Here is a 22,652-nt window from a genome sequence, read left to right on the forward strand (position 1 = left end):
ATTGCTTCTGCTCCAGCCACCATCTGTCTTCAACCATATATCTGCAACCATGTGAGAGACCCCCAAGTCCATAACTGCCTGGCCCATCCCTTACTGAATTCTTGACCTTAAACTATGACAAATAATTTTAAAATATGACTGTTGTTGATTTAACCCAGAGTTTTAAGGTGGTTACATAACAAGAGATAACTGCAAAAGCCAGTAAGTAATCGCATACTGACAATAGGTTAAAACATTCTCAAAACATTTAAGACTGTTAGACTACAGATATGAACCACTGCCTCCAGAAAAGTCTTCGTAAAAACTATTACAATTGGGAAACATTTATAGCTAGGATGGATATGCCTAAAAGTAATCTTATGTTAATAGGAAAGTAAACTATTATACATCATAGAAATTGGAAACAAAGCATTTCTATTTCTATAATAAGGTCTCAGATCAACAGCTGATTAACAAATGTGGTCAGCAATGACCTCCTTCTCTTGTCATATCACATATCATAATACCATTTGGTATTACATCAGCTTTGCATACATTATCCATTTCCTTCAACATCTACCCCCGCAGATGCACATTACTGTCAGCCACATCCCCTCCCTTTCATTTAAGAATCATGCAGATCATGATATCTTCAAATTCCTTTTTTTCTCCTCTACAACATTTATTTAAATCTTCCTCTCCTTCCTTTCCTTTCTTCTTTCTTATCTTCGAGAAAATCTTTTCATCCACATTTTCAAGGCACCGTCTCTTCCACCCATCCACTCTTGCCTCCCAATACCTTGATCTGTCAAATATGCTTTCTTATATCTTTGGTGTCCTTTACCTTCCAAACACCCTGGGCTTCGTTATTTAAAACAATATTTATGACACATAAAATTTATAAATCTTGACTTAAAAAATACCCTTAAGGTGACATCTAATCCTATGTACTCAGCCAATACTCAGATTGTCTATACTCAATGTTTTCATTTTTTCACTGCGCACTTACTCTTTAAACCCATTGTAACCTGACTTTAAATATCCAACCCTACTGGAACTATTCCCTCAGAAGTTACCACCTGTGGCCTTTTTTCAGCACCATCCTCCACTGACTTCACTGTACTATTTGGTGCAGTTGATAAAGCTTTCCTTTTTGAAATTCTTCTACTTTTGACTTAAAAAAAAAGTGTTCTCTGGCTCCCCTTGAATTCTAGATATTCTTTCTCTGTTCTCTCCTCCAAAGCACTGTCTACTGTCCAAATCTGAAACATTCCCACTTTCTTGTATCTACACCAACATTTCTGATGAACTAAATCAGAAAGCCCAAATCTCTTGCTGCAGCATAATTCCAACTTGCAACATGCACACAGGTGGACTTCAAACTCTCTTACTGATTTGCTCAATCTGATGTTTGAATATTAACCCATACAGGAATTTAATGCTTTACAAAAAGCAAGGACTTCTCATATAAGAAAATGCTTTCTATAAAGGAGGTCAAAGTAATAAGAGTATTAGAAATCTCTTTGATGCAGTGGGAAGAGTGCTCCTTAATTTGACAAATTCAGGCCTGAGAACTCTGATTTTAATACTCTTATCATTAAGCACAAACAGGTTGCTATCCTCTCCACCTAAATGCTCTGAGCCCTAAATCTGCATGTCTTGTGGCTTGACTAACTTCACTCAATGCACAAGTATCAGGATCCTTGAGAGAGACTTCCCCAGTACGCCATATGTAAAGTGGCATTCCTCATGCAACACTCATGAGATACATTATATATTTATTTGCTCATTGTCTATCTTCCCTCACAGGAATATAGGTTCCACAAGAGCAGGGACTTTGTTTTGTGCAATGCTGTCTCCCCAGAACATGGAAGAGTATTGAGCCCATAGTAACCACATAATAAATATTTGCTGAAAAATGAATAACAACGAGAAAGTGAATGATTTAAGGAAAATCTTCTCATTTTCCATTTACAGAAAGTTTGTAACACTATAAAGTGAATGTAAGAATCCTCAAGGTAAAAAAATATTTTTTTCACCATGTGAGCCTATTCAAACCTGTAGGTAACAGCCAGCTAATCTTCAAATAAATGTTTCTTTGTAAAAAGTAATGTGACTACCTATTCTGTAGTGAAATATCCCTCTGTCTTTGTTTTCTTCTCAAGACAAATGACCTTACTGAAGTTTACTACAAAAATTTCGATAGCTTACTGGCACAGAATTTTCTTTATTAGAATACATATCTAATGTCTCCATATATGAATCACCCGATTTTTATTTCTCTAACATCTTCATTTTCACTGGCTCTGCATCATTTTTCTTCCTCATGGACGTCTGTTTTTCATAGAACACTTGACCTGGGAAGACCCTAAGACAGCATTAGTCCAGGGGTTTCAAACCTTTCTTTCAGCAGCGAGATCCACCTCACATACAAAATCTTGATGAAAGCAGAGCCAGGAGTGGAGGGGTCGGAGCTGGCCTCCCTTGAGTCTACACTCACCTTGACTCCAGCATCCCTGAGACACTGAGGAGGATCGTAAGTCTCCTTTGAAAATTCATGGATAGTCTAAATTTCCCTAATTAAACTGAGAGGCATGTTCTGTGTCGACCCTTCCATTTCTCCAGAAGGAAACCCTTCTCATCCTCTGGGCTAAAAGCATTAGCTGCAAAAGTACAGGATGTGTGCCACATACTATACAGGCAGTGGAGGCACACACTGAGGGAGCACAGAAAGGAAGGGCCCTGGCCCCAAATTCCTCACCCACCAGCTAACCAGACCTGAGCTGATCCATAACCTCCCTCGAGGGAGTGATTATTTTTCTCCTATTTTATCCTCACTTCTCTGCTGCCTGCCCTTACCTTGACCTTTGTGTAATTGTCCTGATTCTCTCCTACTTTACCTCCCTACCCCCATCCCACCCCCACAAACTATGAGCATCCCTAAAGCCTAGGCAGTGTTCCTCTGCTCCTCCCCCACTTTCTCATTATTTAAGAACCAGTACAGTTTAGGTCCCAACATTGTCTGGTTTGGGTCAACAATCCCCTGATCCTCATTTTTCTCCTAATTCTGTTCAGTAAGAGTTGTGTACTGGACGTCTCCACCTGGGGTCACCTGCTATCATATAAAGTCCAGTCCCTGAGCTCTCTTCTTCCTCTCCCTCCACTGGCACTCCTTTTCTTTCTTTCCTCTTTCTTTCTTTCCTCTTTTTCTTTCTTTCTTTCTTCTTTCTTTCCTTCCTTCCTTCCTTTCTTCTTTCTTTCTTTCTTTTTTTTGATAATTATGCCATCACTTCCATTAATCTTTTTTTTTAATTTTATTTTTTTATTAATTTTATGGCTACGTTGGGTCTTCATTGCTGCGCGCAGGCTTTCTCTAGTTGCCGTGAGCGGGGGCTACTCTTCATTGCAGAGCACGGGCTTCTCATTGCAGTGGCTTCTCTTGTTGCAGAGCATGGGCTCTAGGCACAGGGGCTCAGTAGTTGTGTCTCGCGGGCTCTAGAGCGCAGGCTCAGTAGTTGTGTCTTGTGGGCTCTAGAGCACAGGCTCAGTAGTTGTGGCACATGGGCTCAGTAGTTGTGGCTCAGGGGCTCTAGACTGCAGGCTCAGTAGTTGTGGTGCACAGGCTTAGTTGCTCCGCGGCATGTGGGATCTTCCCAGACCAGGGATCAAACCCATGTCCCCTGCACTGGCAGGCGGATTCTCAACCACTGCAGCACCAGGGAAGTCCCAGTGGCACTCCTTTTCAATGTCCCCATTATTTTCCATGACTTCATGGAGCACTTAGTCCCCCAAGCTTGAAACTCTGAAGTTATCTTTGACTCCTTTCTCTTCCAAATCATTTATGTACAAGATGTATTACAACAGTTTCGCAACAACATCCTCCTGACCTGACTGTCTGGAAGCTGTTCTAATGGAGCACAGCTAACAGTACATTTGAGGTGAGCAGGGACCGTGTCTGTTGGTTTTCCACTGCCTGTAGGCACAGAGCCTGGCACGGAATAGATGCCTAAAAATTCTTGTTGAAAGTATAACTGAATGGGATAAAATTTACTGTAGCATAAAAACCGTAAGCAAATTACCTAGTACTGTAATAGGGTAATGTGTTAGTACACTTAGGAACATTAATAAGATATTATAGCATAATTAAAATGATATTTTCAAGCACATATTAATGGCTTGGAAATTGCTCCCTATTATGCTTTTTTTTGGCGGTACGCGGGCCTCTCACTGTTGTGGCCTCTCCCATCACGGAGCACAGGCTCCGGACGCGCAGGCTCAGCGGCCAAGGCTCACGGGCCCAGCCGCTCCGGGCATGTGGGATCTTCCCAGACCGGGGCACGAACCCGTGTCCCCTGCATCGGCAGGCTGACTCTCAACCACTGCGCCACCAGGGAAGCCCCTGCTCCCTATTAAATGTGAAAATAAAGAGAAGCTGAATACAAAACCCATAAATCTATTATTAACCCAATGGTGAAAATCTAGAAAAGAAAATACAAAAATATTTAACACTGGTTATCTCTAAATGGTGGTTTTAATTTCTTTTCATACGGCTTTAAAATTTTTCTAGCTGCCTTATTTTTTATAAGCTTAAGACTCCGAAAAAGATTTGCCACCATGGAAATAACCAGGACTACTGATGAGATCTGAAAGAAATGTGTATTAAAACAGGCATTTATTTCAGGGTGGGTGGTATTATAATCCATCTCCCCGACTTTGTTTTTCTAAAATCAGCTTTAAAAAACATTGCTTAATATTTTCAGTATCCTTCACTCCAACATGTATTGCTTAGTTCTCTCCTTCTGTCAGCCTTTATATAGTCGAGTTTATCATTATATCATATTACATTAATTTTGCTGAAATGCCACTTTAACTTTATTATTCTTTTGTTAAAAATTGTACTGTCTCCTTATTACTTATAGACAAAATAAAATTAAAAGTTCTCAATCTATCAAAGTCCAAACTTCAACATCCTATCTCACCTTCCATGCATACAGGACAGACTCCTACTGTGCCTACTCCACTCCTGGACCGTTGCCTGATGTTCCCCATATCCTTTACTCCACTTCAAATCTTATACTTCCTTCCATGCTTAACAAAAATGTTCTTAGAAATTTCCTTTGAACACCCACAGCCCTTATGCATAATCCTGTAATATGCATTTTTAGAATTAAAAAAGGTTAGAGCCGCAAGACACTATTGAAATCATTTAGTTCAATTCCTCCCTTTACAGATGCAGAAACTACAATCCAATTAGAAAAGGTGGCTTGTTCAGGGAAAAAAAACAATCTAGGATTAGAATTCAATATTGAATGCTTAGAGTTTAGTATTTTAACTAATACAGGATCTACTATATTACTGGATCTCCCATCTGCTGATCAATTGCTCAGCAATTTTTCATGACTCCATTCCTAATAGTATGTCTTGCCTGCCTATCTTGAATGCCCTCATTTGCTCCAGGGCAGATACCCTGGCACAGAATTCCTTTCCATCTCCATTGTACCTAGTGTTGCAGAGGGAGTGCTGAAGAAGTATGGCGGATGTCCACCTCAAGCAACCCAATGATGGAAGTGAAGATACAAATATGTGACAGCAATATTCCATCTTAACAATGTGGCTGCTACATCCAATTGGATGGTAATGACCATCAAAGGAGGTGGTGTCAACTTTCTTTTACGTTCTATATGGCCGTTCTAGCCAATCATGAAACCTCAGGGTTATGGTTCCCATTAATATCCTGGAAAGAGAGCCAGGATGGGGAAACAAGGACTGGAACTGGGTCTACAGGTTACGTCTCGGCAGTCAGTTCAATTGTAAAACACAGAGGCTTAAGGAAGGATCTGACTCAAAAGCCAGGCTTAGTAGTAGATTTCAAAGTTGCCAGAGGCTCTTTTCACACACACACGAATACACACACACACTCTCTTTTAAATTCTGAATGATATATACACGGAAGAGAAACATTCTAACAACTGTACCAATCAAATAATGTACAATATGTTAACAAATAACTGGTGGATGAAATTCCATTGCAAACCAGAAGACCAGGAGACAGGGAAAAGTGAGCCTCTTGGGGTTAATCAACATTCAAAGGCAGGGAGAACTAGAACAGGCCGCCGGACCACAATCCTGCCAGCCCCTCTGTCGTGGCTGCTGTACTCTGGGGCCATGAGCCATACAAACCCAGAAGCATCTGCCAAAGGTTTCAGACAGCTGTGCAAGCACTCTCTGCCATTTGTTCAGCTGTTCTGAAGTGGCAGAAGAATGCTCCCAGGGTTCCATCAAGTAGAGTTCTTTTTCAATTCAGAACAATATGATTAGAATATGATTAGAATATTAGTTCTGATTTTGTCACTCTGAATATATACATTTACCTGGGTGAATACATCTACTACTTATTTTCGCAGCTAACAAAGGTGAATAGAAAACATCGTGACACATTAAAAAATGAGTAACGCTGAGGAAATGATATAAATCACTCTTTTACTGTAATAGCAGAGTTACTGCTTAGAGAAGTAGGTGCCCGTTCACCTGGCAATTCAAAATGTCTTGAATATAATTTGTCAAAATTCTATCACTTTCCTTCCTTTCTTGTATATGAGCATCACAATTTCAAGGAAAATGATTTAATGGTGAAATCTCAGACTGCAGTATAGCCAGCTCACCTTACATAGAGCAACACAGTTACTACGTTGTGGAAGTGAATGCACTGGACTTGTTAAGAATGTGAACTGCTCCTTCCCACCAAAGGAAGGAAAAAGAAAAAACAAGAAAAAGAAAACCTTCGAAAGAAAGATATAAAGGCTCTAGTGACTGATCTTTGTTGCTTTTCACATAAAGACTCAGTGTGTAGGAGTTAATTATATTAGTTATCTTGGGTAACAAGCTTGAATTCTGTGCTTCAAAGTTATTAATCAACTACCTTTCTATATACAGTTCACAGGCAAATGAATGGACTTAATCCCTGTATTAAAACACAAAACAAAACGAACAATTCCATGTTTCGTGACTTTTCAAAGTTGATTATCTCCTTGGCAATGCTTTACGAGAGGCCAGATACACAACTGCTGCTTTAGAAAAGAGTCTCTGGCAGTTTACATGAGAAGCCGGTGAAAGTGGATTTAATCACATTTAAAAGTTATTCCTCTTCAGACCAGACATAAAAGGTCCCCAAGAAAAAGCATTTTTTCCCAGTGATTCAACCACATTGGGTTAGTAAAATTTCTACTTCCAATGATCGCACAACTCCTGAGAGAGTCTGCTTGTTTAATGTGTCATATGGCTAACATTTGCAAATTTAAACAATTCAGGGGAGGAAATAAAATATTTAAGATGATAACATTTACTGTCAAAAGAAGTTTGCAGATTTCTCTCTCTCTTTTCTTTTTTGGTCATGTCTAATTCTTCAGGGTAAAACATAACATTATTTAATTCTAGAGCAGCAATTTTATATAGATGAGGATCTTTATCTCCTAATTACCAAAGGACATTTTACTTGTAAAAATCATTACACGTGTAAAATAAACTACAGTAAATGAAGGAGTTATTGCCATAAATCATGATGCTTATCTGCATTTAAGCGTCTCTGTGGTCTAATAAGAGCAAACAGTAGCTTGGTGTATCAATATTCCCATAGACAATTTACAATGATGTATTTCTCTGATTTATTAAAAGCCTAGTCATGGCTCAAAGGTCTCTGAATACCCATAAAATTAGGAAATAATTGTCATAAAATTAAGAAATAATAACAAAATCTCCATACAAGAAGCAATTCAACAAGACAGTACCTATTGGAAATGACTTACATTATAAAAATAATATTGAAAATTATAACTTTGACTAAGCTGTATCAATAAACTATGTTTTCATGAAACAAAATTTTTGGTACAACTGCTATAGAATATACCTCATTTATACAACCATTTCTTTTTCTTTTAAATTTACCCTGAAATAATGTGTATGTAGGGATATTTCTTTCTATGTAATTTCCCTTTGAAGTTTTCTGATTTCAAATATAGTAAATTAATGATTTTAGCATAAAAAATAGGTAATTTGACAAGGTTATATAAGTATTGTTCAATAGCTATCACAGTGAATAGTTAAGTGGAATCTAAAGTTTAGGAAATTATTATCAGAATACAATTAAGTGGTATTATTATATTTAAGCTTTAAATAAATTAAAAAGCTAAATATTTAAAGATCTGTTTTGGCATAAAGATCTATATGATGCAAAGTATAGCCCATTAAAATTCCCTCTCCTGTCATGTTTTTCACAATATGTGAACAAGTTTATTGTATTTTGGGGAAAATAACTGTGGAAAGTTACTTAAAATAGCTGAATGAAAATAAAGGCTTGATTAGAAAAAAGGAAAAGAGAAATATGTTTATGTTAAATTTATGCTAAGGGCCATGAAATATGAATAAAGAGATATTATTTTTTCTTGGCTGGGAAAGTTCATTTTATATCATTTCTTTGTAATATAATCTATAGGCTCAATACAATCTCAATGAAATCAGTAAGCGACTTTCTTGACAACAAAGAGAAGGAAGTGTTTCATGAGTTTAGATGGAGGGAATGAAGTATAAGAATGGTCAATAGACTTATGAAAATTAAACTGTATTCAATTCAGGACTTTCAATTCTAATAATTTTTCTTAACTAATAGGATAACTGTGCAAAGAATATTTCTGACAGTGCTTTATAATAGTTAAAGACTATAAACAATATCAGGCTGATTAAGCAAATAATTCTCATCCATACGATGAAATACTCATCACTAAGAATGATGATAAGTTTCTGGATTTATTTTCCAATGAAAGGTGTTAACTACCTATTGTTAAGTGAAAAAAGAAAGTTACAAAATAGTATACAAGATACAATTTAATTTTTTTAACATGTGTTGAAATGGAAGATATATAGCAAAATACTAAAAGTAATTTTCTCTGGGTAGTAGGACAAAGGGGTTTTTCAACTTTTATACTTTTTGACATTGTGGGAATTTTCCATTATAAGGCTGCATTATTATAATCATAAGACATTATTTTAACACTCTGTGTGGGAATTTATGCATAATAAATTCCTTTTATTTATCCACTTCCTTTCAGTGGATAGGTAAGTGGATACAGGAAGGAAGTGGATACAGACAGGAAGTGGATACAGACAGCCTCTGAGAGAAGAAACCAATAAGATAAGACTTTGAAGAAAGTTTCTATAATATTAGAGACTCTGCTGTTTGTCCACCCACTGTGAATACACAGGGATGCCTGGGGTATAGGATACTGCATGGTGGAATCACATGTGCTTTGATTTTCTAGTTTTCATATTCCTTTTCTTATCATTTAACGCTGACATCAAGGTGAACACAGCAGTGATGGAGTCTCAATTCATATCACTATACCCTCCTGTGGTCCTTATACTTAATATGAAAGCTACATTTTAAGGGTGTACTTGCATAATCCAATAAGTGCATGTCTTCACAAGGTCCATTCTAAAATGTGCCCCAGTGATTTCACATGGGAGATTTATTTTTAAAAAGTATGATAATGTGGTTAACTGCTACAATGTATATAGTCTGATTCCTTTTAACAAAAAAAATTAATTTGTCTAGCTCTTATTCCATGTTTTAAATAATAAGTTTATATGAATACTAGCTAATGTGGAAGTTCCACTGAATGAAAATATCTGGTATAAAAATGATTTGATTAAAATAATAACAACACATCTATTGGGTACTTATTATGTGTCAGGCATAGTTCTAAAAGCACTTTATGTAATTAAGTTAATTATTCCTCAAAACAATCTATGAGGTAGGTGTTACCATTATCCTTTATTTTACCCACAGGAAAACTAAGGTTCAGAGAACTAAGTCCCTTGCCCAAAGTGACCAGAGCAGGTGACAAAACCAGCTCATCTGGCTACAGAACAAATTTTATTTTTATTTTTCACAGATTTACAAAATTTTTTTAATTTAAAATTTTAGAATAGTTTTAGATTTATAGAAAAGTTGTGAACAGTAATACAGACAGTTCCTATATACTCCTCACCAGTTTCCCTGATTGATGAAATCTTACATTACAGGGAACTTCCATCACACCTAAGGAGCACACACTGCTATGCTGATATTAACTAAACTGCACACTTCACTTGTATTTAACTCATTTTTCCCTAATGTTCTTCTTCTGTCTCAGGATTCTGTGGAGGATACCACATTACATTACGCTGTCATGTCTCCCTAGCTTCCTCTGGGCTGTGACAGTTTTTCAGATTTTCCCTGTTTTTCATGACCTTGACAGTTTTGAAAAGTACTAGTCAGGTATTTTGTAAATGTCCCTCAGTTTGGGTTTGTGTGATGTGTCTTTCCAGATTAGGCTGGGGTTATGGTTTTCGGAGGAAGACTACAGAGGAGAAGTACCATTCTCAATACATTATACAAAGGGTACATACTACCAATGTGACTTATCTTTGATGATCTTAACCTTGAAGACCGGGCTAAAGTACCATTTGCCTGGTTTCTCCATTTTGAAGTTACCATCCTCCCTTCCCTTCTTTCCATGCTCTATTTTTTAGAAAAAAAGTTACCAATCAAAGCCCACATTTAAGTGAGTAGGAGTGGGAGGGAATAAGATACACCTACTTGAAGGGGGGATATCTATATAAATTATTTGGAATTTTTGTCAGAGCCTTCGTTTTTAACCCACTCTTCTATATTGCCTCTGACATCCTACCCTTTCTTACCATTTTGGCATATTATTCATGTGCAGTAGTTTAAAAACACAATTCTTCACTAATTTCCTGCTTTTGCAAAGATCCAAAAATATGTTAGAATTAAATGTGACAACCAACAAATTTGTTTGAAATTATTTTCCACTACCACTGTAGGATTTGTCACTGAGGGATGCATTCAAGTCCAATTTTTTTCAGAAGCATTCTGTAAATAACTTACCAGAAATATTCGTTCAAGTTGATCCTGAATGTCTTTCATTCCTGGAAAAGCAGCAACTCCTTGGATCATTTCAACAAAGATGCAGCCGACTCCCCTAAAGAGAGAAGAAAGAACTGTTACTAAAACATCAATATATTCTGCTAAGAATACTAAATCTGGAATTAGAACATCTAATTAGAACATCTAAATCTGAAATTAGAACATCTACTCCTACAAAGGAGAAACAATGAACAACTAATATTCTAAATAAGTATAAAGGGCTGTGCCACATGTACCTGGATCCCTTAACTTTCCTTTCCCTTCTCTGTCTACTGCCCAGAAAGGACTCCAAGTAGATGCAACTACATAGGCTCAGAAAATGGTGCAAACCAATAAAATATAAGCCTCACTGACTACGTTACTCACAGGATATGGCGAAGAAACTCCTTAGCTTGATATAGAAAGCCTCCATAGTCTTGTTCTAACATCCTTTTCCAACTCTATTTCACAAATTCACAATGTATTATCCGCTATAGCTGTCCAGGGCTCAAAGCTCTCTTTGCATCAAAATCATTTGGGGAACTTTTAAAAAATGCAAATGATCTGAACACAAACCCCAGAGACTCTTTTTCAGTCAGTTAGAGGCAATGCATTGACTCGGGCTTCTCAGGTGATTTAGGGCAGCTACACTGAGGATCTCTGAGCCATACCGATCTGTCCACAGGCCAAGCATAAACCTATACAACTTGGCTCAAGTTACTCTAATATCTAGAACTCCCTTTTTCTTCATTTGTTTGCTCTTGACATGTAAATCCAACCCAACCTATATAATTTAAATGTAATCTCTTCTACAAAGCCTTCCATCAACATTCTGCCAGACAGGACAGCTCCCTTTATGAGTTTATTTCTTAAGCTCTTATTCATTATCAGTCATCTACTATGGTCAAATTCTTCTGCCAGGCTCACAGTTCCTATCTGGTAAGGCAGTCGAGCATACCAGGAGACCTTGCCTCCCAGACCACAGAACCCAACAGGAACACCGAATCCATAGTACAGGCAGACAGCCAATCAGATACTTCTACTGAAAGTTTGGAGATAAAGTCACCTGGGACCAGGATGGAAAGAAACTAGCATATGTTGATGAAATAAGTCACATTAAAGGCAAAGAACTTGCAAGAATGGCCACCTTCCTGCTGATGAAGTTCCCTGAATTGACCTGGTTCCCACCTTCTTAAGGCCTGGATATTCTGATAAACCAGTGTTTTTGCTAGATCTCTCTAACTTCTAGCAATTCTCTAGGATTTTTTTTTTTAATGGTTCTACCTTTAATGGGTTTATGTTGCCTGAAAGGATTCTAATAAAATCATCAACATATTGGGACACTTCGTCAATTGCTGCACTCGTATTCAATTTAGAGTGAGCAGTCCCTTGTGTATTTATTTCAGATCCTCCAGAGGTTAAAGACAATGCCTTACTTCTCTATACCTGCCCCAGCTGTATGTAAACAATACTTTGAATTAAAGAAGTAATCCATCAGCAGAAATCTCTTCTCTATTACACCACATAATTTTTATCCAAATTAAACACCAATAGTATATACAGTGAAAATGACTGAAAACAAATGGTACTTTGTATCATTAAAAAATTCCATTTAATAATGAATTAATTTCAAAATCAGTATTCTAGGGAGATGAGTTTTTATTTATTTTAACATCTTTATTGGAGTATAATTGCTTTACAAAGTTGTGTTAGTTTCTGCTGTATAACAAAGTGAATCAGCTATACACATACATATATCCCCATATACCCTCCTTCTTGGGTCTCCCTCCCACTCTTCCTACCCCACCCATCCAGGTGGTCACAAAGCACTGAGCTGATCTCCTTGTGCTATGTGGCTGCTTCCCACTAGCTACCTATTTTACAATTGGCAGTGTATATATATCCATGCCACTCTCTCACTTCATTCCAGCTTACCCTTCCCCCCTCCCTGTGTCCTCAGTCCATTCTCTATGTCTGCGTCGTTATTCCTGTCCTGCCCCTAGGCTCTTCAGGACCATTTTTTTTTTAGATTCTATATGTATGTGTTAGCATATGGTATTTGCTTTTCTCTTTCTGACTTACTTCATTCTGTAAGACAGTCTCTAGGTCTATCCACCTCACTACAAATAACTCAATTTCCTTTCTTTTTATGGCTGAGTAATATTCCATTGTATATACGGGCCACATTTTCTTTATCCATTCATCGGCCGATGGCCATTTAGGTTGCTTCCATTACCTGGCTACTGTAAACAGAGCTGCAATGAACATTGTGGTACATGACTCTTCTTGAAATACGGTTTTCTCAGGGTATATGCCCAGTAGTGGGATTGCTGGGTCATATGGTAGTTCTATTTTTAGTTTTTTAAGCAAACTCCATACAGTTCTTCATAGTGGCTGTATCAATTTACATTCCCACCAACAGTGCAAGAGGGTTCCTTCTTCTCCACACCCTCTCCAGCACCGTTTGTAGATTTTTTGAAGTTGGCCATTCTGACCAGTGTGAGGTGATACCTCATTGTAGTTTTGACTTGCATTTCTCTAATGATCAGTGATGTTGAGCATCTTTTCATGTGTTTGTTGGCAATCTGTATGTCTTCTTTGGAGAAATGTCTATTTAGGTCTTCTGCCCATTTCTGGAGTGGGTTGTTTGATTTTTTGATATTGAGTCGTATGAGCTGCTTGTAAATTTTGGAGATTAATCCTTTGTCAGTTGCTTCGCTTGCAAATATTTTCTCCCATTCAAAAGACAAAGAGGGTTGTCTTTTCGTCTTGTTTATGGTTTCCTTTGCCGTTAAAAAGCTTTTAAGTTTCATATGGTCCCATTTGTTTACTTATTTATTTTTATTTATTTTACTATTTTTTTTGTGGTATGCGGGCCTCTCACTGTTGTGGCCTCTCCCGTTGCAGAGCACAGGCTCCAAACGCGCAGGCTCAGCAGCCATGGCTCATGGGCCCAGCCGCTCCATGGCATGTGAGATCTTCCTGGACCGGGGCATGAACCCGTGTCCCCTGCATCGGCAGGCGGACTCTCAACCACTGCGCCACCAGAGAAGCCCCATTTATTTTTTATTTTAATTCCATTTCTCTAGGAGGTGGGTCGAAAAGGATCTTGCTGTGATTTATGTCATAGAGTGTTCTGCCTATGTTTTCCTCTAAGAGTTTTAGAGTGTCTGGACTTACATCTAGGTCGTTAATCCATTCTGAGTTTATTTTTGTGTATTGTGTTAGGGAGTGTTCTAACTTCATTCTTTTACATGTAGTTGTCAAGTTTTCCCAGCACCACTTATTGAAGAGGCTGTCTTTTCTCCATTGTATATTCTTGCCTCCTTTATCAAAGATAAGGTGACCATATGTGCGTGGGTTTATCTCTGGGCTTTCTGTCCTGTTCCACTGATCTTTATTTCTGTTTTTGTGCCAGTACCATACTGTCCTGATTACTGTAGCTCTGTAGTATAGTCTGAAGTCAGGGAGCCTGATTCCTCCAGCTCCGTTTTTCTTGCTCAAGATTCCTTTGGCTATTTGGTGTCTTTTGTATTTCCATACAAATTGTGCAGTTTTTGTTCTAGTTCTGTGAAAAATGCCGTTGGTAGTTAGATAGGGATTGCACTGAATCTGTAGATTGCTTTGGGAAGTAGAATCATTTTCACAATGTTGATTCTTCCAATCCAAGAACATGGTATATCTCTCCATCTGTTTGTATCATCTTTAATTTCTTTCATCAGTGTCTTACAGTTTTTTGCATATAGGTCTTTTGTCTCCTTAGGTAGGTTTATTACTAGGTTGTTTTTTTGTTGTTGCTGCAATGGTAAATGGGAGTGTTTCCTTAATTACTCTTTTCAGATTTTTCATCATTAGTGTATAAGAGATTTCTGTGCATTAATTTTGTATCCTGCTACTTTACCAAATTCATTGATTAGCTGTAGTAGTTTTCTGATAGCATCTTTAGGATCCTCTATGTATAGTATCATGTCATCTGCAAACAGTGACAGCTTTACTTCTTCTTTTCCGATTTGGATTCCTTTTATTTCCTTTTCTTCTCTGATTGCTGTGGCTAAAACTTCCAAAACTATGTTGAATAAGAGTGGTGAGAGTGGGCAACCTTGTCTTGTTCCTGATCTTAGTGGAAATGCTTTCAGTTTTTCACCGTTGAGGACGAGGACGATGTTGGCTGTGGGTTTGTCATATATGGCCTTTATTATGCTGAGGAAAGTTCCCTCTATGCCTACTTTCTGCAGGGTTTTTATCATTAATGGGTGTTGAATTTTGTCAAAAGCTTTCTCTGCATCTATTGAGATGATCATACGGTTTTTCTCCTTCAATTGTTAATATGGTGTATCACGTTGATTGATTTGCGTATATTGAAGAATCCTTGCATTCCTGGAATAAACCCCACTTGATCATGGTGTACGATCCATATAATGTGCTGTTGGATTCTGTTTGCTAGTATTTTCTTGAGGATTATTGCATCTATGTTCATCAGTTATATTGGTCTGTAGTTTTCTTTTTTTGTGACATCTCTGCTTTTGGTATCAGGTTGATGGTGGCCTCGTAGAATGAGTTTGGGAGTGTTCCTTCCTTTGTTATATTTTGGAAGAGTTTGAGAAGGATAGCTGTTAGCTCTTCTCTAAATGTTTGATAGAATTCGCTATGAAGTCATCTAGTCCTGGGATTTTGTTTTTTGGAAGATTTTTAATCACAGTGTCAATTTCAGTTCTTGTGATTGGTCTGTTTAAATTTTCTATTTCTTCCTGGTTCAGTCTCAGAAGGTTGGGCTTTTCTAAGAATTTGTCCATTTCTTCCAGGTTGTGCATTTTATTGGCATATAGTTGCTTGTAGCAATCCCCCATGATTCTTTGTATTTATGCAGGGTCAGTTGTTACTTCTCCTTTTTCATTTCTAATCTTACTAATTTGAGTCTTCTCCTTTTTTTTCTTTCTTGATGAGTCTGGCTAATCGTTTATGAATTTTGTTTATCTTCTGAAAAAACCAGCTTTTAGTTTCATTGATCTTTGCTATTGTTTCCGTAATTTCTTTTTCATTTATTTCTGATCTGATCTTTGATGATTTCTTTCCTTCTGCTAACTTTGGGTTTTTTTTTTTGTTCTTCTTTCTCTAAATGCTTTAGGTGAAAGTTTAGATTGTTTATTTGAGATGTTTCTTGTTTCTTGAGGTACAACTGTATTGCTATAAACTTCCCTCTTAGAACTGCTTTTGCTGCATCCCATAGGTTTTGGGTCTTCGGGTTTTCATTGTCATTTGTTTCTAGGTATTTTTGGATTTCCTCTTTGATTTCTTCAGTGATCTTTTGGTTATTTAGTAGCATATTGTTTAGCCTCCATGTGTTTGCATTTTTTACAGTTTTTTTTCCTGTAATTGTATCTAGTCTCATAGTGTTGTGGTGGGAAAAGACACTTGATATGATTTCAATTTTCTCTAATTTTCCAGGCTCAAGTTGTGACCCAAGATATGATATAGCCTGGAGAATGGTCCATGAGCACTTGAGAAGAAAGTGTATTCTGTTGTTTTTGGACGGACTGCCCTATAAATATCAATTAAGTCTATCTTGTTTAATGCGTCATTTAGAGCTTGTGTTTCCTTATTTATTTTCATTGGGGTATTAAAGTCCCCTACAATGATTGTGTTACTGTCGTTTTCCCCTTTTGTGGCTGTTAGCATCTGCCTTATGTATTGAGGTGCTCCCATGTTGGTGCATAAATATTTACAATTGTTATATCTTCTTCTTGGATTGATCCCTTGATTATTATGTACTGTTCTTCTCTCTTGTAATAGTCTTTGCTTTAAAGTCTATTTTGTCTGATATGAGAATTGCTACTCCAGCTTTCTTTTGATTTCCATTTGCATGGAATATCTTTTTCCATCCCCTCACTTTCAGTCTGTATGTGTCCCTGGGTCTGAAGTGGGTCTCTTGTAGACAGCATATTTATGAGTCTTGTTTTTGTATCCATTCACCCAGTCTATGTCTTTTGATTGGGGTATTTAATCCATGTACATTTAAGGTAATTATCAATATGTATGTTCCTATTACCATTTTCTTAATTGTTTAGGGTTTGTTTTTGGAGGTCTTTTCCTTCTCTTGTGTTTCCTGCCTAGAGAAGTTCCTTTAGCATTTGTTGTAAAGCTGGTTTGGTGGTGCTGAATTCTCATAACTTTTGCTTGTCTATAACGGTTTTGATTGCTCCATCGAACATGAATGAGATCCTTGCTGGTAGAATAATCTTGGTTATAGGTTTTTCCCTTTCATCACTTTAAATATGTCCTGCCACTCCCTTCTGGCTTGCAGAGTTTCTGTTGAAAGATCAGCTGTTAACCTTATGGGGATTCCCTTGTATTTATTTGTTCCTTTTCCCTGCTGCTTTTAATATTTTTTCTTTGTATTTAATTTTTGATAGTTTGATCAATATGTGTCTTGGCGTGTTTCTCCTTGGATTTATCCTGTATGGGACTCTCTGTGCTTCCTGGACTTGTTTATTTCCTTTCTTATATTGGGGAAGTTTTCGACTATAATCTCTTCAAATATTATCTCAGACCCTTTGTTTTTCTCTTCTTCTTCTGGAACCCCTATAATTCGAATGTTGGTGTGTTTAATGTTGTCCCAGTGGACTCTGAGACTGTCCTCAATTCTTTTCACTTTTTTTTTCTTTATTCTGTCCTGCAGTAGTTTTTTCCACTATTTTATATTTCAGGTCACTTATCCGTTCTTCTACCTCAGTTATTCTGCTATTGATTCCTTCTAGAGAATTTTTAATTTCATGTATTGTGTTTTCATCATTGTTTGTTTGCTCGTTAGCTTTTCTAGGTCCTTGTTAAACATTTCTTTTTATTTTCTCCATTCTATTTCCAAGATTTTGGATCCTCTTTACTATTATTACTCTGAATTCTTTTTCAGGTAGACTGCCTATTTCCTCTTCATTTGTTTGGTCTGGTGGGTTTTTACCTTGCTTCTTCATCTGCCACATATTTCTCTGTCTTCCCATTAACTTAACTTACTGTGCTTGGGGTCTCCTTTTCGCAGGCTACAGGTTTGTAGTTCCCATTGTTTTTGGTGTCTGTCCCCAGTGGGTCAGGTTGGTTCAGTGGGTTGTGTAGGTTTCCTGGTGGAGGGGACTGGTGCCTGTGTTCTGGTGGGTGGGGCTGGATCTTGTCTTTCTGGTGGGCAGGGCTGCACCTGGTGGTGTGTTTTGGGGTTTCTGTGAACTCAGTATGATTTCAGGCAGCCTCTCTGCTAATGGGTGGGCCTGTGCTCCTGTCTTACTAGTTGTTTGGCATGGAGCGTCCAGCACTGGAGCTTGCTGACCGTTGGGTGTAGCTGGGTCTTAGAGCTGAGACGGAGATCTCTAGGAGAGCTTTCACCGATTGATGTCCTTAACTCTACTCTCCCATCTCAGAGGCTCAGGCCTGACACCAGGCTGGAGCACCAAGACCATGTCGGCCACACGGCTCAGAAGAAAAGGGAGAAAAAAATTAAAAAGTAAAAACTAAATAAAATTTTAAAATTATTAAAATTTAAAAAATTTGAAAGTAATTAAAAAAAAGGAGAGAGCAACCAAAGCAATAAGCAAATCCTCCAACAATAACAAGGACTAAAAACTATACTAAGATAAACATAAAAATCAGAAACAAGTCAGTCACAGACAGCAAACCCCAAGCCTACAGCTGCTCCCAAAGTCTACCGCCTTAGTTTTGGGTTGATTCATTTTCTATTCAGGTATTCCACAGATGCAGGGTACATCAAGTTGATTGTGGAGATTTAATCCACTGCTCTTGAGGCTGCACGGAGAAATTTCCCTTTCTCTTCTTTGTTTGCACAGCTCCCGGGGTTCAGCTTTGGTTTTGGCCCCACCTGTGCATGTAGGGTGCCCTCAGGCTTATGTTCCTACCCAGACAGGATGAGGTTAAAGCAGCAGCTGATTAGGGGGCCCTGGCTCACTCACGCGGGGGTGGGGAGGGGTACGGTAGTTATAAGTGGAATGCAGGGCAAGACTGCCACAGCAGAGGCCGGTGTGACATTGCAACAGCCTGAGGCGCACCATGAGTTCTCCCAGGGAAGTTGTCTCTGGATCAGGGGACCCTGGCGGTGGCGTGCTGCACAGGCTCCCGGGGGGCTGTGGACAGTGACCTGTGCTCGCACACAGGATTCTTGGTGGCTGCAGCAGCAGCATTAGCGTTTCATGCCTGTCTGTGGTGTCCAAGCTGACAGCCGTGGCTCGCGCCCATCTCTGGAGCTCAATAAGGCAGTGCTGTGCCTTTTCTGGGCAGACAGGGAAGGAATCCCCTCTCCTTGCACACCCTGAAACAATGGTCTCTTGCCTCTTAGGCAGTTCCAGAGTTTTTCCTGGACTCCCTCTTGGCTAGCTGTGGAGCACTAGCCCCCTTCAGGCTGTGTTGATGCAGCCAACCCCAGTCCTCTCCCTGGGATCTGACCTCCGAAGCCCGAGCCGCAGCTCCCAGCCCCCACCCGCCCCACTGGGTGAGCAGACAAGCCTCTCAGACTGGTGAGTGCTGGTCAGCACTGATCCTCTGTGCGGGAATCTCTCCGCTTTGCCCTCTGCAACCCTGTTGCTGCGCTCTCCTCTGTGGCTCTGAAGCTTCCCCCCTCCGCCACCCACAGTCTCCAACCGCGAAGGGGCTTCCTAGTGTGTGGAAACCTTTCCTCCTTCACAGCTCCCTCCCAGAGGTGCAGGTCCTAACCCTATGCTTTTGTCTCTGTTTTTTCTTTTTTCTTTTGCCCTACCCAGGTATGAGGGGATTTTCTTGCCTTTTCAGAAGTCTGAGGTCTTCTGCCAGTGTTCAGTAGGTGCTCTGTAGCAGTTGCTCCACATGTTTATGTATATTTGGTGTATTTGTGGGGAGGAAGGTGATCTCCATGTCTTACTCCTCCACCATCTTGAAGGTCCCCCTTGGCAGATGAGTTGTAACACATTGTTTTCATCAAATTTGAAGGAGATTAAGAGCAAGAAGGTATACCAGGAAGACGTGGAACCCAACAAACACATCAAAAATATATATACACGTGGAGCAATTCTCACTGAAAACTAACTGAAAACTCACAGAAAGACTTATACAACCCATAAGAGAGACAGATATGTAATCAGATAGGAAGGGAAGAGAAGCAGTCAGGTCGGGACCTGTGCTCTTGGGAGGGGACTCAGAAGAGGAGGGAGATCTTCCCTGGGGAGTGAGCTGTTAGAGCCACATATTGGGCCGCCAAGCCCTGAGTTCCAACAGTGGGAAGAAAGACCCCCCTCAGCTGGTTAGAAAACCAGTATGACTCACACAGGGGCTGTAAGAAACCTGGACTCCACTTGTGAAGTGTGAACACACACTTGCTTACTCACAAAACAAGGTGGCGAAAGCAAACTGAAACTACACCGGACTCTGCCCAGTTTCCCATGACCACTCTGGCGTGCGACCCAGCTGAGTCAAGTGTTCATTCTGGCCCCACTTGCTTTGCAGTGCAGCTCCACACTAGGTGAGGGCTGCTACGGACAAGCAGAGTGAATTGTTGTGAAGGATGGAGCCAGCTCAGAGCCAGTCAGCTCAGATCCCAAATGGCACCTGAATGGGGTAACAGTGGCCACTTCTGGCACCTAAGGGGGCAATGCACCAGAAGCAGTTCAGTACTCTGCCACAACCCACATCCAGGTACACACAAAGAATCTAGCCAGCCCCTCTTGATCCAGCACTATGCCCTTCTGGGGCAAGGGTGCTAGTGCTGGAAGAGGGAAGAACACAGTCAGATGGAGTTGACCCAGCTCAGACCTGACCCTCACACCTTCTGCTCCAGCAGCTTGGGACCTGACCTTGCCCCCAGTAGACTGGAGTTTGCCACTAAGAATAGGGGAAGCCCCAGCTCACACCTAGCTCTTGCTCTAGCCACTCCATCTCTAGTCCCACTTCCTACCAAGGTGATAGCTGCCAGCACGCTCTGGGGAAAGACAAGACTCATGTTTACATCAGATCCAGTTCTCCCACCAAAGCCAATGGGCACAGACAGACTATATAAGGATGCTTCCACATAAGGACACCCCTTCAAGATCACAATAGGTAATGGTTTCACCTAATTTCAAAGAGACGGAGAAAGATAAGCAAAATGAGAAGACAGTGGAATTTGTCTCAATTAAAAGAACAAGAGAAAACCCCTGAAGAAAACAATAATGAAACAGAAATAAATGATTTATCAGATAAATAGTTCAAAGATTAGTAATAAGACTGCTAATAGAATTAGGGAAAAGAATAGATGAACACAGTGAGCATTTTAACAAGGAAGCAGAAAATATAAAAATAACCAGTCAGAAATGAAGAATACAATAACTGAAATGAAAAACACACTAGAAGGAAGTAACAGCAGACTAGGTGATACAGAAGAACACATAAGTGATCTGGAATATAGAATAATGGAAATAATCTAATCAGAACAGCAAAAAAAATTTTTTTTCTTAAATGAGAATAGTTTAAGGGACCTCTGAGACGTCAAGCATACCAACATTCACATTATAGGAGGACTAGAAGGAGTAGAGAGAGAGAAAAAAGGGTTGAAAATGTATTTGATAAAATTATGGCTGAAAAATTCCCAAACCTGACGAAGGAAAACAGCTATCCAGGTACAGGAAGCACAGAGAATCACAAACAAGATGAACCCAAACAGACCCACACCAAGACATCATAATTAAAATGCCAAAAGACAAAGAGAGAATTCTAAAGGCAGCAAGAGAAAAATAAAGAGTCCTATACAAGGGAACCCTCATAAGGTGATCAGGTGATTTTTCTGCAGAAACTTTGCAGGCCAAAAGGGAGTGGCATGATATATTTAAAGTGATGAAAGAGAAAAACCTGCAACTCTACCCAGCAAGATTACCATTTAGAATCAAAAGAGAGATTAAAAAAAAAATTCTCAGACAAGCAAAAACTAAAAGAGTTCATCAATACTAAAACTTTCCAAAAAAAAGTTAAAGGGTCTTCTCTAAGTGGAAAATAAAAGGCTACGTCAACAAAGTAAGTATCCAGGAAAGGAAAAATCCCACTAGTAAAAGCAAATACTGTAAAGACTGGGGATCAACCACTTAAATAAGCTAGTAGGAAGATTAAAAGACAAAAATAATTGTAAAATCAAGTATAACTACAATAAACAGTAAAGGGATAAACATGAAGATGCAAACTATGACATCAAAAACACAAAATGTGAGGGAGTGGGGTAAAAAGATGTAGATCTTTTGAAAGGTGTTTGAACTTAAATGACTACCAGTTTAAAACAAGTAGATAGGGACTTCTCTGGTGGTCCAGTGGTTAAGAATCCACCTGCCAATGCAGGGGACATGGGTTCGAGCCCTGGTCCGGGAAGATCCACATGCCATGGAGCAACTAAGCCCATGTGCCACAACTACTGAAGCCTGCATGCCTAGAGCCCATACTACGCAACAAGAGAAGTCACCACAATGAGAAGCTCATGCACCGCAACAAAGAGTAGCTCCAGCTCGGTGCAACTAGATAAAGCCCACGCACAGCAACAAAGACCCAACGCAGCCCAAAATTTTTTAAAAATAAATTATAAAAATAAATTAATTTAAAAAATAACATTTGCATTTCCATGGCAAGATCCTTTAAAAAAAAAAGCAAGCAGATATAATTATAGATCAACATATATGAACCCCATGGCAATCACAAACCAAAACCTACAATAGATACATGAAAAATAGAG

At 39.0% G+C, this 22,652-nt stretch overlaps 1 protein-coding gene across 1 annotated transcript in view; it reads right to left on the minus strand.

Moving 5' to 3' along the window:
- The window catches only part of CDK14 (cyclin dependent kinase 14), a 554,405-nt gene that overhangs the window by 180,307 nt on the left and 351,446 nt on the right, over positions 1 to 22,652 (minus strand). Inside the window, exon 9 of the mRNA XM_082846673.1 lies at positions 10,919 to 11,012. Within this exon, the coding sequence (XP_082702799.1) occupies positions 10,919 to 11,012 (94 nt within the window). The remainder of the gene's footprint in view (positions 1 to 10,918; positions 11,013 to 22,652) is intronic.

The sequence above is a fragment of the Leucopleurus acutus genome (genome assembly GCF_964270905.1).
Source record: "Leucopleurus acutus genome assembly, chromosome: 9".
NCBI classification, from domain to species: Eukaryota; Metazoa; Chordata; class Mammalia; order Artiodactyla; family Delphinidae; genus Leucopleurus; species Leucopleurus acutus.